The sequence below is a fragment of the Mustela lutreola genome, chromosome 14 (genome assembly GCF_030435805.1).
Source record: "Mustela lutreola isolate mMusLut2 chromosome 14, mMusLut2.pri, whole genome shotgun sequence".
NCBI classification, from domain to species: Eukaryota; Metazoa; Chordata; class Mammalia; order Carnivora; family Mustelidae; genus Mustela; species Mustela lutreola.
The window spans coordinates 57762357-57778823 of NC_081303.1; the positions used below are offsets into that span (position 1 = coordinate 57762357).

Here is a 16467-nt window from a genome sequence, read left to right on the forward strand (position 1 = left end):
TTTTTAATTTATTTGACAGACAGAGATCACAAGAAGGCAAAGAGGCAGGCAGAGAGAGAGGGGGAAGCATGCTCTCTGCTGAGCAGAGAACCTGATGCGGGGCTAGATCCCAGGACCCTGAGACCATGACCTGAGCTGAAGGCACAGGCAACCCACTGAGCTCCCCAGTGCCCCATAAAATCTTAAAAAAAAGAAAAAAAACAGTTCAGAAATTCTGACATTTTACCTCAACTTTTCAATTTGGAAAAATGTAACAGCTTTGAGTTATTTAAACTTATGGTAAATAATAAATGAATCTCAACTAGTTTGAATTGTATACTAATTACAAAGGAAATGCTTAAAAATTTAAAGTTTAAACGCCATCTAATTTCTCCTTATCAATCTTAGATTTAGAGTTATTGAAATATTTTTCTAATTTAAACAAATGCGGTCTACCAATATTACTTGTAATTCGCTATTGCTTACTCCTTTTTAAATGTATGGATCAACTTGTCCTCAGAATATGAAGTTTCATCAAAAAGGATAAAGACTATTTATATCAAAAAGACATTTGTTTAATTGATTTATTAAAATTTATTAACATGAATTTTTTAAATTTTTACTATTTGTGAAGCACTGTGCTTAGTTTTCAGAATATTATAGTATAAAAAAAAACTCAATCTCTTCTATATGTTGAAAAAAATTAACACAGAAACAAGTGAAGCAACACTTTTCTTTTGAATAATTATTGTGTCTATTTTTTTTCAATATATGTGAGTAATGCAGTTATCTGTACATCTATTTTTTTTCTATTTTCTTGGCTTATAATTTCAATTGTCTATTACAAATTTTATAGTATCCTTTTGGTACAAAGACCTTTCCAAAATAATCTCAGGAAATCAATATCATACTCCTCAACTTCCCATGTGTTCTCTCTTAAACTTCATCTATATTTATAGTCTAAGTATTTATGTTGATTCACATTTTCAACCCTACTGTTAATAGCAGTCCTTCTCCACTTAGAAAAAAAAATGCAAAGCGTTAGATTCTGGATCAATATTACTGTGATACATGAAGAGTATAAAGGATTTTAGGTCACTATATGTGGCAGTTGGAAACACTGGAGTCCTAAAGTAGAATTTTATCAGAGCAAAGAAAGCATCAATAAGAATTATTAAAGGTAAAAGCATTAAGCAACAAATTCAGAACAAAATTCCTTGATTTAACTGTATTCGAATTAACATTCAGAAAGGAAATGTCAAAGAGATGCACATAATATGTTAATTCTGACTTAAAAAAAAATGAACTGAAATGTTTTTCTGGCAGTGAGTAGGCTTGATTTCCCTGTTTGTTTGACTTTGAGATCTGTTTTGCCAACTAGATTACAGACAGTTCAAAATTGAAAAAGTCATATCTATATCCCAAACTATTGATGACGATATATGTAATATATATGAAGAACTGTTAATCTTGAGAAAGTATTAGAAAACATGTGTTGGGATTAATCATGTTCCAATGTTTCCAATGCCTTATGAATTTAGCTTATCAAACAAGATACTTCTCAGTGAAAGGGTAAAGGAGTAATGAAAAGTCATTTATTGAGTCTTGGTAATAACTTCTTGGTAAAATTCCCAGAAACTGAGATGTGAATGATTCATGTGATTGAGTAACAAATACTTTTCCAGATCAGTTTGTTCCTAATGTTTTATTTCAACAAAATTGACAGAGGACTGGTTTATTATCAAATAGAAGATATAATGTCATTGTTAATGATAGGTCACTATTTTTGCTTATAAGAAAAATAGAATGATATTGTTCCATAAAACTATTTTGTTTCCTATTTTGTTTCTCTACTGATATATTGGAACAGATTTTCTTTTTTCTTCTTTTTTTGATATTCTTAATAGTTAATTATAAACTAGTTTCACAGGCCACAAGGAAGTAAAAGGACTATGTACAGCCTTACAGGAAACAGTCTGGGAGCTGAGGAGAGCCAAGAGGAGTCTAGGGCCATGGTGGGAGCATTCCTGGGGGAGGGGACCCTGAAAGGGAAACCAGACAATCCTGTCAGTAACTAAAAACAAGAGCATAACAAACAAACAAGTCTGTGGTTATGTGGCTCTGTGGAATCTGGCCCATGCTTTTGTGTGGCTGCTTCCATAACTCTGTGGCCAAAGGTCAAAGAAGGCCTGCATCCCCCTGGGGCAGGGGCCACATCCTGAAGGGAGAATGTGTATTGGAGTTCCTTATCCAGTGGCAGTCCTCATTGGGGGATCCACCGGAGGCCTCATGTCAGGTGCTGGGCCTATCATGCCTGGAGTTGGCGACCCCTCAGCCCATAGATGGTGGAGGATCCCATCAGCCCATAGATGGCAGAGGATCTCCCCAGTCAGTTGACTCTTGGGTTGGGGTCCCTGAAATCCCAGCTGTGGCAACAATGGCAGTGGCTGCAGCCATACCTCTTCCTTGCAGGGCTATCACCAGTTGCGATAGCCCACCACTCCCTGGGACTGGCCCATAGAATTCTGCAGGGGCCTGGGGCATTGGAAGACTAGCGGGGATTCCTCTGCCAGCAGCTCTGCCAATCCTTGGGCTCCTGGCAGCTAGTAAGTGGCACTCAGGCAATGTCAAATTATCTTTGGGATTATCTCATTATCTTTGGGAGGAAGTTCCTCTATTGTCATTGAGACCAGGTCCTATCCCTGTAGCAACACCAGACCCCTGCCTCCATTTTCTTTTCTTTCTGCTTCTTTTGAGTTCTTTGGTTTGAACTCATTATAGTCGCAGCGTTTCAAATTTATATGCTTGTTGAAAACCATGAAGGTGCAAAGCAGCATTGAAAAGCACGGGTCAGCCAGTCATTTTCTCTTTATTTTTTGTCTTGCTAGAATATATTTGTGTGATGCAAATTACAATTTTCTTGATGTCCCATCAATTGTATAAATTTCTTATATATTTATTCCCAAAATATTGATTTTTTCCCTCTTACCTCTTATTCTGGGGTTCTATTAAATATATTTTTAGATCTTTCAGTCATAACCTATATATATTTTATACTGTTTTCTGTATTTCATCTTCTTTTGCTCTCCTTTACTATTCTGTAGTCAATATTTTTTTCTGACATATTCCAGTTTGCTTATTATTTCTTCAGCTCTTTCTAACTTGCTATTAAATCCATTGATTATTTCTTAACTCCAATTTATACATTTTTATTTGTGGCATTTCCATTATATCATCATTTATAATTTCCAGTGCCCTTCTTCATATGCTTCTTTTCATGAACATCTTAGGCTCAAAACTCAGCTTCCTTAAGCATAGTCTCAGCACCAAGCAGAACTTCTGCTAGTTACAGTCCTATTGGTATTTTTACTCTATTTTTCCTGTACATTAAAAAAAAAAAAAAAAAAAAAAAAAAAAACCTTGGAAAGCCTCCAGTTACTCTGACTTATCTACCAAGGCAATGGAAGTTATCTCTTTAAGTATCAGTATTGTCTATTTTACTGGTCTGGTTAAAAAATTTCAAGGTTTTGAGTGGTCTATCTTTTCTCCCCCGGAAAAAGCCTTTGTTATTTTTGGTGTGGTTTAGAGAATGCCAGTTTTCTTCTTTTGGAGATAAGGTATATAGATAGATATAGAAATAAACATAATGGTAAATATCTAGTTTTGTAATAAATAACAATCAGGTATTGGCCAAATTTTTCCTTCTATGTTTAATTTTTTAACTGACCATTTTAAATATTCAGCTTTTTAATTAAATTTTCCTATGTATAAAGAAATACTGGAATTGAAACTATATATTCTTGAAATATAACAAATGTGAAACCAGTAGGTAATACTAAATATTAATTATATTGCCTTATCTTCATTTTTGACTTTTTTCTTAAGAGAAATAAACTTTAATAAAATTCTATCAGTAAGGCTATCTTAATACATGGCAAGGACATGACTTGTGAAACAAAAGAAATCTGTCCTTCCCTGTAGTTGGTCTTAGTGATCACTCCTGAACGATACAGTCATATAAGTTATGTGTTATTAATGACATGAGGTAAACATTACCATCAGCATTCTGTAACTCCTTTGCCAATGCCACAACTTATGGCATTATGATATCTATGTAAATGTGGGCTGATAGTCTGAAAGTAAAATGAAAATACTGAAAACTATTTGAAATCAAGTAGTGGGAAATAAATGTGTGTCTCTTTTTAAAGGTTTAGGAATGTAGGCTCTACCTACATTATGTGAAAATCACCAAATATTCTAAATAATTCCGTGAAAGAGCCAATCAGAAAGAGAAAGACAAATACCATAAGTGGAATTTAAAAAATAAAACAAATGAACAAAGGAAAAAAAAGAGAAAGAGAGAGACAAGCCAAGAAATAGACTGTTAATTATAGAGAACAAACGGATGGTTATTGGGGGGCAGGTTAAATAGGTGATAAGGATTAAAGACTTCACTTGTCTTGATGAGTACTGGGTGCTGTATGGATTTGTTGATTCACTGTATTATACACCTGAAACTAATATAACACTGTGTGCTAACTGAAAAACTTAAAAAAAAAAATGAAAGAAGAGAGAGAGGGAGAGAGAAGGAAGAAAGGAAGGATGGATGAACAATTAAATGAATTTTTAAAAATCAGATAATCTGAGGGTTTAAACATCTCTATAAATTCTGGGATTCTTGAAAGTACATGGAGTCATTATATGTTGAAAAGAATTACAAATATTTACAATTGTGTAGGCTTAGATAATTTTCTTTTTTTTTCTTTTTTTTTGGCTTAGATAATTTTCAAATGATAGTTTTAAATCTATAATATATATTAAATTGTTGGCCTTTCTTTGAATATTTTAAATGTGTTGTGCTTTTTTTCTTCATTTTTTAAAAAAGTGTGTGTTTTTGTTTTGTTTTTTTTCTTTAAGGGCTACAAGTCCTCCTTCCAGACTATCTTCAAGAGCGTTTTGTACAAGCAGCGTTAAGCTACATTGCTTGCAATTCTGAGGGAGAGTTTATCTGCAAGGAAAATGATTGCTGGTGTCATTGTGGTCCCAAATTTCCAGAATGCAACTGCCCCTCCATGGACATTCAAGCCATGGAAGAGAATCTTCTTCGAATAACTGAGACCTGGAAAGTCTACAACAGTGACTTTGAGGAATCAGGTAAGAGAAGTTTTAATGTAACATTTAAACTTTGTCAAAATAATACTATATTGAAATGAATACTTTGTCTCTTTGGAAGAAAGTATGATTACATAATTGGAAAGCCTTTCATTTATTTTTTTATTATTCTTTCAAATAGACATCTATATCACTTCTATTACCAGAGATTCAGTATTTTTACTGAAGGCATATGTGGTACTTTGTGTATTACTAAGTACTATTTGTTACTAGAACCTCACCTGCTCTTGAGCTGAGTCATTTAGCAATGAAAGTCTTTGCCTTTCTCAATATAAGAGTTTATCATTTGATTTCTCTTGATATCTCTTTTCTAGTGGTCCCTGAGTTTCACTTGTGAGGAAAAATGCAGAGAGCATTTGTTCTATACCTTTTTACATTAACATGAATCTCATGAATGTGCAAGATCACTTAACTACTGATTTTTTTTAATCAAATTTAAATCAATTTTGATTTATGTTCATAGGTTTTGGTTTTTGTTATTTCTGAATTTCTTTGAGTGCATGTATGTGTTCTCAATGTTTTTTCTTACTGATTGCATAATCTATAATAGCTTTCATTTCATAAAACATTGAATTTTAATAAAAGATTAAGGATATCTCAATGTAAATTTTAAAATATTAATAAAAGTATACATAATACATGATTAAGGAATAATCGAAATCATTAGAGTGTGGTGAGTATAATTATATAGTATTTACTCAAAAGTGTTGGATTGACTTTCAAATGGGCAAAAGAGGTTTTTAACCACCAAGGTGTCAGACTTATATGCTTGAGATTATAATTCTTTTGGTGATTAATTTAACAAAACATACTTAAAAAGTGATAAACAAAATTCAAAATCCATTCCTGAGAAAGGCCCCTAACAATTTAAACATGAAAGGGACATATTTCAACATAATAAAGACTATATATGACAAGTCTGCAGCTAACACCAGGTAAGAAGCAATGCAATTGATTGTTACAAAGCATCATCTTTTTGTTGAGAAGAACCAGCAAATTATAAAATAGAAAGGTAGGTAAATAAAAATAGGAAGGATTAATGAATTTACGATTTCTTAACATATATATTCATCAGAATAGTGCATAATAAATAATGCTTTTCAATTTTAGTAATGTTTCTATTTATATAAACAGGAAAAACTATCTAGAATCAAAGATCCTTATCTCCTTGAAATTGTTAGAACACCTAGAGAAATTCTTTTTCTAATTTTTGTATATATATATTTTTAAAAAAATTTTTAAAGCCTTTATTTAAATTCCTCTTAGTTAATATACAGTGTAATATTAGTTTCAGGTGCACAATATAGTCATTCAGCTCTTCCATACAACACCCATGCTCATTACAAAAAGGCCCTCCTGAATCCCCTTCACCTATTTATTCCCCCTACCCACTTCCCCTCTGGCAACCATCAGTTTGATTTTTTATAGTTAAGAGTCTGTTTCTTGGTTTGCCTCTCTTTCTTCCTTTTCCTCTTTTGTTTCTTAAATTCCACATGTGATTGCAATCTTATGGTATTGTCTTTCTATGACTGACATATTTTGGTTGACATATCCTTGTCATTCTAAATGACAAGATATCATTCTTTTTTATTACTGACTCACACACACACACACACACACACACACACACACACCCACATCTTCTTTATCCATTCATCAATTGATGGACACTGGTTGTTTCTATATCTTGGCTATTGTAGATAATGCTGCTATAAATATCAGGGTGCATGTATCCCTTTAAATTAGTATTTTTCTATTCTTCAGATAAACAACTAGTAGTTCAATTGCTGGATCATAGGGTAGTTCTATTTTCAACTCTTTGAGGAAACACCATACTCTTTTTCAGACTGGCTACACCAGTTTGCATTCCCATCAACAGTACAGTACAAAAAGCATCCAAATCAGCAAGGGAGAAGTAAAACTTTCACTATTTGCAGATGACATACTACTCTTCTTAGAAAATCTAGAAGACTTCACCAAAAAACTTCTAGAACTGATAAACAACTTCAGAAAAGTCACAGGGTATAAAATCAATCTACAGAAATCAGTTACATATTCTATACACCAATAATGAAGAAGGAGAAAGAGAAATTAAGGGACAAATCCCGTTTACAATTACACCAAAAACAATAATATGTCCAGGAATAAACCTAATGAATTTCTAATTTCAAATTTCTCTTTCTAGTATTCCCAATAAAATACTCATATATCATGTATGAGACATCTATCGTGTTCTAGTCACGTAAACTATCTGATGTTTAAAAATAGTTATGGAATACAACACTTTTAGATAAGTTACAATATATGGTAGTCTCCCTAGTGTTAAATTTCTAAAAAACAAACAAACTGGGGCACATGGGTGGCTCAGTCAATTCATCATCTGACACTTTATTTCAGCTCAGGCCTTCTCTCAGTTTCCTGAACTAGAGCCCAGTATCAAGCTCTGCACTCAGTGGGGAGTCTGCTTGAAGATTGTCTCCCTCTGTCCCTCCCCCTCTCTCTAATAAATAGATAAATCTTTTTTAAAAAAATAAGAAATAAACATACAAAAGAAAAAAGAAACAAACAAATAACTTCTATCTCATATTACAGTGTATGATAGATAGGTTAGGCCAGGATATCCTCCAAGCCTCTCTGTATTTGTGGAATTAACAGGAGGAATGCAAAAGGGGAATTTTCCTTTTGCTTTGAAAAGTGTATTAAAATAAAAATCACCAAATGAGCATTTGGATTTGTTTCCAGGTAGAATGGTATACTGAAGTAGGGCAGCACTTCCACTGATAGTAACTAGAAAGGTGAATAATTTTTTAAATTATATTTTCAAAGACAGAATAGATCACCAAAGCAACAAAACTAAATGGAATGAGATTCCTGACAGGAGGTATAAGCTAGGTATTCACATTTTTTTCTTTCTCTCCTTTTTTTTTTTTTTCCCTCCCTCTCTTCTTCTCTCCTCTTCTTTCTTTCTTGCTTGCACCTTCCTTCCTTCTTTCTTATTCATTAATATGTTTAATTCTGTAAACATCTGACAATTCTTGATTTAGGGTAGAAGCTAAGGACTGTGTATTACCCCCCACAAAAAGTAACTGATAAAAGAAAGAAAAACCAGCAAAATGTTTAGTGGTTGTGGAGATCAGACTGACAAAACTCTAGATTTGGTGGGCCTAAATAAGTTTAGGTTTAAGACAAAGTTTATACTGAATTTAGATACTTCTGGGTGCTATGGAACTATACAAAGGTCTCTGTAGAATGAAGTTTATCACAGACTTTCAAGAGCTTAAGACAAAACCTCTCTAGAGGGAGAAGCTTGAAAATAAAACTGGAGAGGCTGGAAAACCCTACATAAAATGATGAATTGACAGTTTCTGCAACTGCTTTTCCCTGGGGTACATTGTCAGTTCAAGGCAGAGTTAGAAGCTGAGAGCCTAGGATTAGCTCCTGGAAAATGCTGCTCCTCCAGACCAAAGAAACCAGAAGAAAATATTGCAGTTACAGTAGATCAAAGTGAGAATATTGGAGAATGACTTGAAGGCTTTTAAATATGTGACAAGTCCCCTCTTGAAAGACATTTGCCTTATTTTGAACACACCAGGTGCATATGACTAAAGAGATAAAATAAAACCTCTGAGTGATTAAAATTGAATCTTTGCAGTGTTATTGACCTGAAGAAGCAAAGGCTCAAAAGGTGGAGAATGAGAGGTAGATTGAGTCCTATACAATTATAACCCAGCACTAATACGGTTTAAATACTGATCTTAAGGAGTTGATAAGGAGTTGATCCTGAAAGTATCAACTCCCTACAGTGTCTGTTAAATATGAAGAGGGTGACCTCATGAGGATGAAAACATTTTCTAAAGCCTCTGTTCTTCTTTTTATATCTGATGGACATGAAACCCTAATTTATAGCATATGAGCACACAAGACCATGTAGCTAACAACAAAGAGAAAAGAAACCAGACAAGTGATGTAAGATGATCCAGATATTGAAATTAGTAAGAAATATTTTTGGATAATTATTATTAAAATGTTCAAAAATAAACAAAAAAAAATGATCATGTAGGTGAAGATATTGAAAAGTTCATCAGAGATTTGGAATCTATAAAATAGACTAAAGGACCTTCTAAAATATAAAAGAATAGTATCTGAAATCAATAATTCAAAGTCTTGTTTTAATAGTTTTGCACAATGGATGACAAATTAGTGAATGTGAAGACATGTTAATAGAATAGATGAAAATGGAAGCAGTAAAGAAAGAAAAAACAAAATATGGGATAAGTACACAAGTGAGATATTCATAAAAGGTCTAACATATTGTTGAATCTGGGGCACAGGTGGGGTAGATGGGAAAATGGCAAAAACAATATGCAAAGGTATAATGGTAAAATGGTACAACTTTTTTATAGCTGAAAACTTACACTTTCAACCCACAGATTTAAAAAAACACGGAAAACACAAATACAAAGATAAATAAAAAGAAAATCACAGATAGGCACATCAGAGAAAATCTGTTAAGAAAAAAAAAGGCAGAAAATATTTTTCAATATACCTAGAGGAAAATAAAGACATCACTCTCAATGGAGTAACAATAGATCTGACTTATCAAAAAAATTTTTTTTGCATCTTTAAAAATAAACATTATAATAAACAACATTAATTTAGAATTATATACCAGTACATAGTATTTTTTTAAAAAATCAAGGTGAAAATAAAGATGTGTTCAGAAAAGAAATGCTAGGTAAAATCATGGAAATGCAAAGAGGAAGAGGAATATTAGAAATAGCAAATATGTATGAGTAAATACAAGTGAAGATAGAGTGTAAAAAATAATAATGTGATGTGGAAATTATATGTATGTATATAGGATTTTAATATATTACAATAATGTAAAAATGGGTGATGAATGGAAAGATCTAATATTCTCAGTATTCCAAGGTGCTGCCATTACTGAGGATGTGTTAAGAAATATAATTGATATTATAAGAAATATAATTGATAAACCAAGAATATATATTATAATTTCTGGGATAACTCTAAAATAAGGGAAAATGTTTCATTGAAATCTAGAAGAAGAAAATCAAATAAAACTTATTTGATTACTTCCCCCAAAAAGACAATAAGATAAAAACCCAGAGAAAAAGTAATCTGGATCAAATAAATAAATCCAGTGTAAAGGGAAGGGTTTAGATTGTCTTTTAAATAAATTGCTTTCAATAAGATATAATCTCACTATAATGGTCATTATATTAAATATTCTATTTTTCTTATTACATTAAATATGCTAAATAAAAGACCATAGGACTGATTAAAATAACACAACAACAATAATAATAATAGTAACAATAAAAGATTATTTGGTACTTACTAGAGACATAGATAAATCAAGGTTAAAGGATGGAAAAATATGTAATATAAACATTAGCCAAAAAAATACTAAATGGTAATGCAAAATATATTAATGAAATAAAAATATTTTTGATAATAACATAGTCAATCTGACAGGAATATATATCATAATTATTAATATATATGAACTACAAAATAAAAATTGTACTCTACCAGTTAAATAGTCAAGTTAGATTTTATTTAAGACTATTGTAATAGAGGAGAGAGACTTATAGTAGGGAAGAGAGGTTGAACGCAAATCCTCTGAAACAAAAGACAGCAGGATTTTCAATTTTCATGGAAAAGTATTAGAAGACATGAACAGGAAGGCTGGTCAACATGATTAGACTAGCTGTGTTTCCTAATTGTTTCTTATTTAAGCTTGTCTTCTACTTTCCCACAGAGACTGGGAAATAAAAGTGTTAGTTCCTTCTCTCAGATGATTACTTTTCAAAATGATGACACCCAGATCTTTAGGAAAGACAATATGGTTTATAAAAGATTTACATCTTAAAAGGGACACTGAGGGGCACCTGGGTGGCTCAGTTGGTTAAGCAACTGCCTGCAGCTCAGGTCGTGATCCTGGAGTCCCAGGATCAAGTCCCACACTAGGCTCCCTGCTTGGCAGGGAGTGCTTCTCCCTCTGACCTCTTCCCTCTCATGCTCTCTCTCTCTCTCTCAAATAAATAAATAAAATCTTTAAAAAAAAAAAAAGGACACTAAAAAAATTTGCAATTGCAAGTTTTCAGACAAAAGGGAGATCAGAAACCTATTAAAAATTTAGGCAAGTTGGAAAAAAATAAAACAATGTTATAAACAGACTCTCAAATACTGGTTGTAAAATTTAAAAAAAAAGAAGAAGAAAAAAAAGAAATTAAAAACTTCCACAATAATGTGATTTCACTCATATGTGGAATTTAAGGAAAAGAACAGATGAACATAGGGGAAGGGAGGGAAAAATAAAGCAAGAGGAAATCAGAGAGGGAGACAAACCATAAGAGACTCTTAACTCTAAGAAACAAAGTAAAGGTTGCTGGGGGAGGTAAGTGGAGGGATAGGATAACTGGGTGATGGCATTAAGGAGGGCACTTTATGTAATGGGCACTAAGTGTTATATGCAACTGATAAATCACTAAATTCTACCTCTGAAATTAATAATTAGTAATGCAGTATATTTAATTAATTGATTTTTTAAAAACTTCAATCAAAAACACCATTAAAAATGAGAAGGCAATTTATATAAAAGGAGAACATATTTTGAAAACATTTGTCAAACCAAGAACTCCTGTGGATGATATATACAGAAATCATTCTAATCAATTAAAAATCAATAAAGAAATGGACAAAATATTTAAATACCTTGAAAAAGATGAGATGCAAAGGTAAAATAATGATATGATAAAATGTTCAATAGCTTTGTAATCAGAATAAGCAAATAGAGTCATAAAGCTACAAATGATAGTACTACACACTGACCAGAATGGCTAAAAATTAAAAAAGAAAAAGAAAGAAGAAAAGGAGAGAGGGAGTTAAGGAGGGAGAGGAAGAGAGAGGAAAAAATAACAAGTATAGTGAGAACTTAGAATAACTGGAACTCTTACATAAAAGTGCTGGGTATATAATAATTCTTCTTTGGAAAAAATATGTGCCAGCATCCACTAAAGGCAAATACATCATATCCTTTAAATCACCAGTTTCATTTCTGGATAGAAATTTAGAATATGTACATATTCATCCCCAAATTGCTAAGGAAATATTGAAAACGATAAAAAAAAAGCTGGGGACATCACATTGCCTGATTTCAAGCTTTACTACAAAGCTGTGATCACCAAGATAGCATGGTATTGGCACACAAACAGACACATAGACCAGTGGAACATAGTAGAGAGTCCAGATATGGACCCACAACTCTATGGTCAAATAATCTTTGAAAAGCAGGAAAAAATATCCAGTGGAAAAAGATAATCTCTTCAATAATGATGCTGGGAAAATTGAACAGCTATGTACAGAAGAATGAAATTTGATCATTCTCTTACACCATACACAAAGATAATCTTAAGATGGAGAAAAGGCCTCAATGTGAGGCAGGAATCTAGCAAAATCCTAGAGGAGAACTCTTTGACATTGGCCACAGCAACGTCTTTCAAGACACATCTCCAAAGACACAGGAAACAAAAGCACAAATGAACTTCTGGGACTTCATTAAGATCAAACGCTTCTGCACAGCAAAGGAAACAGGCAACAAAACAAAGAGGCAACCCACAGAATGGGAGACAATATTCTCAAATGACACTACAGACAAAGGGCTGATATCCAATATCTATAAAGAACTCCTCCTTGGGGTGCCGGTGTGGCTCAGTGGGTTAAAGCCTCTGCCTTCGGCTCAGGTCATGATCCCAGGGTCCTGGGATCAAGCCCCACATTGGGCTCTCTGCTCAGCAGAGAGCCTACTTTCCTTCCTCTCTCTGCCTGCCTCTCTGTCTACTTAAAATCTCTGTCAAATATATAAATAAAATCTTAAAAAAAAAAAAAGAACTCCTCAAATTCAACACCCCAAAATAAACAGATCATCAAGTCAAAAAATGGGCAGAAGACATGAACAGACACTTCTCCAAAGAAGACATACAAATGGCTAACAGACACATGAAAAAATGTTCATCATCATTAGTCATCAGGGTAATTCATATCAAAACCACATTGAGATACCACCTTACACCAGTTAGAATGGCCAAAATTAATAAGACAGGAAACAACAAGTGCTAGAAAGGATGTGGAGAAAGGGGAATGCTTTTACTTAGTGGGAATGCAAGTTGGTGTAGCCACTTTGGAAAACAGTGGGGGAGATTCCTTAATTAAAAATAGAGCTACTCTATGACCCTGCAATTGCACTACTGGATATTAACACCAAAGATACAGATGTACTGAAAAGAAGGGTCACCTGTGCCCCAATGTTCTTAGCAACAATGGCCACAACCACCAAACTTTGGAAAGAGCCAAGATGCCCTTCAACAACAGATGAATGGATAAAGAAGATATGGTTTATATCTACAATGGAATATTACAGCTCAATCAAAAAGGATGAATACCCAACTTTTGTATCAACATGGATGAGACTGGGGAGATTATGTTGAGTGAAATAAGTCAAGCAGAGAAAGTCAATTATCATATGTGTCACTTACTTGTGGAGCATAAAGAATAACATGAGGACATTAGGAGAAAGAAAGGAAAAGTGAATCGGGGGAAATTGGAGAGGTAGATGAACCATGAAAGACTGAACTCTGAGAAAGAAACTGAGGGTTTTGGAAGGGAGGGGGCTGGAAGGATGGATGAGCCTGGTGGTGGGTATTAAGGAGGGCTTGTATTGCATGGAGCACTGGGTGGGGTGCATAAGCAATGAATCTTGGAACACTGAAAAAGTAAAATAAAACTAAAACTAACTAACTAAATAAATAAATAATAAATGTACATATTCACAATAAATATACAAAAATGTACAAGAATGTTCATAGTAGCATCATTCTCAACAATCTGAAGTGGAAATTGCCAAAATGCCTATTGAGACAGGAAGAGTAGAAAGTCATGGTATACTACTCAGTGAAGTTCTATGAAGCTATGTGTGTACATGATTTGCCCAGAATGTTAGGAATAAATTTCTTAAGCATCAAATTAAACAAAGGAAACCAGACTCCAAAGTACATATACTATGTGATTCCATTAATATTAAGCATAAAAATAGACAAAGTTTGCCTGTTCTAGTCCACGTCAGGGCTTTGGTACCAGCAGAGGAAGAGCTGGTGTGATACATGAGGGTCTGATTTGCTTCATTGGTGCTAAATGATTCCTTGCTGCAGAGGCTGGCTCCACGGTATGTTCAGTTCATGAAATTCAGAGTCTACACTTAAAATTTGTGCATCTTATAATATAAATTAAAAAAATAAATAAAAATAAGAATAAGAATTTTGGCATCTTAATAATCAGAAGGGCAGAATCCTAGAAGAGCTGAATTAACTAAATGTTTTTAAAGCTCATTACATGTTATGTGCCAGACTAAGTAATTGATCAAAAATTAATCAGAAATATTCAATGGCCAGATGTTTTGAACTACTAGTTAAAAGCTAGTGCTAATTAAAGTCAGAATTTTTACCAACATCACCACCTCCCCACTATGCACCACCACTTAAAAAAAAAAATCTGACTCTAATCTTAACTCATATGTGGACTGCCCAAATAAGGTTTAAAACCAGATTCTTACCACATTGGTTCAATTGTGTCATGTTGGAAAAACAATGATTTATGGAATAAATTTATTTTTGGATGATATTTCTGAAACTATTTCCAATATTGAAAAGAATTATTTAATTATTTTTCCAGTTTAATTATTTATTCCAACTGATATGTAGTATATTTAGTTGATTCATATTTAATTTGAGGAGTGGTGTTACTTTGCTGTAATTTTCTGATTCATCATAGATAATATTGAGCTTTTCTTTTCCAATTTCAATGTATAAAAAATTAACACAAACTTTTACTAGTATTTTATATCTTTAGTAGAATCACACTTACTTACCCACACTTGGAACTAAAAACAGGTAAAATATTGTTTTACTGGACTCCTTTTAACATTAGTAGAACATTTGATAGTTTTGAGAAGAGCTTTTTTGATATGTAAAACTTTCTATGTTTTTTATTAATTAATTAATTTATTTTTTTGCCTCATGAAGATAAACACAATATAAGAAGTAATGAGGCAGATACCACATTGGGAAAGGTTTTCAAATGTTCTCACCACCCACAGGCTCCTGTAACTTGATAGACTTTATTCTAAGTGCTTTGATTGTTAGGAAATGCACCAATTTATTTCATTTTCCTGATGATTAAGATGATGATTTTGTCACTTCAAATATTTAATTTAACTGAACTTGACAATTTTAATGTAAATAATTAATATACTAAAGATATATATTTTATTAAAGCTGAAGAAAAAAAATCAGCTTGTATTTATTTTACCAGATTAGAATGTACATCTAAATTTATAAAATTCTTCCTTAAACACAGATAATACATGTGAAAATGTGTATGTTAGAGTATATAGTAACAAAATACAATGCTAATATCAATTACCACACAAAAAGGAAGAAAATAAATTCCAGATTTTATTGGATCAGAATAACTTGTTTATAAATACCTTTCTGTTGTGTGTATTTTCTATTATTACCAAGTATAAAACTAAATCATAAGACTAGATTAGTGTAGAATGCATAGCCATTTTCCTATTTGATTATATATGATTCATTTTGTTCTGTAATTTAAGCCCTAGAAAATATACCTTATACAGCCTGCCAAAAAAGTGCTAGAAAATTTCACAACAGAATGTATTTTTTTTATAGCTTGCAATCTGAAAAATGTTGGCTGTATAAACTATAAATAAATCTATTCATTCTCTACCTTTATATTTTCAGAAATGAATGTTGTTTAGTAAGAAATAATGATGGCATATATGTGATGATTATAGCAAAAGAATGGAGATAAGATAAAGATATAGAAAGATATATAGGGAAATACAGATGCAGAAGAAAAATGAAATACACACACAGTAACAGTAACCAAACAAACTGATTTATATGTTTTGTTTAATTAGATAAAAACAACTTTGTTGCCAGTTACTTAGAGACCAGTTCTACTTAGGTCTTGATCAATAATTCTAACCTAATGAAAAAATTGGAAGTGCTTACAGTTTTACATATATATTTAAATAAGAAAACCTCAAATTTATTTTGCTTTGGATTAAGCAATCATTTACTAAATTTACCAGAAAAATAAAGAACTACTACATAGATAACTGTATATATCTTTTTCATATAATATTCTAAATTATGCTTAATCCTTCTTTGGATGAATAAGAAAATTACTTAAGCTATAACTATGGAATATAAT

General features: G+C 32.4%; 1 protein-coding gene and 1 pseudogene across 4 annotated transcripts in view; one reads left to right on the top strand and one right to left on the bottom strand.

The window, feature by feature from the left end:
• The window catches only part of BRINP3 (BMP/retinoic acid inducible neural specific 3), a 392077-nt gene that overhangs the window by 264857 nt on the left and 110753 nt on the right, over positions 1-16467 (top strand). For all 4 annotated transcript variants that reach the window (XM_059146396.1, XM_059146399.1, XM_059146397.1 and 1 more), the window contains one exon: positions 4897-5133. In XM_059146396.1, the coding sequence (XP_059002379.1) occupies positions 4897-5133 (237 nt within the window). The remainder of the gene's footprint in view (positions 1-4896; positions 5134-16467) is intronic.
• On the bottom strand, positions 2054-2816 carry LOC131815191 (small nuclear ribonucleoprotein-associated protein B-like; annotated as a pseudogene).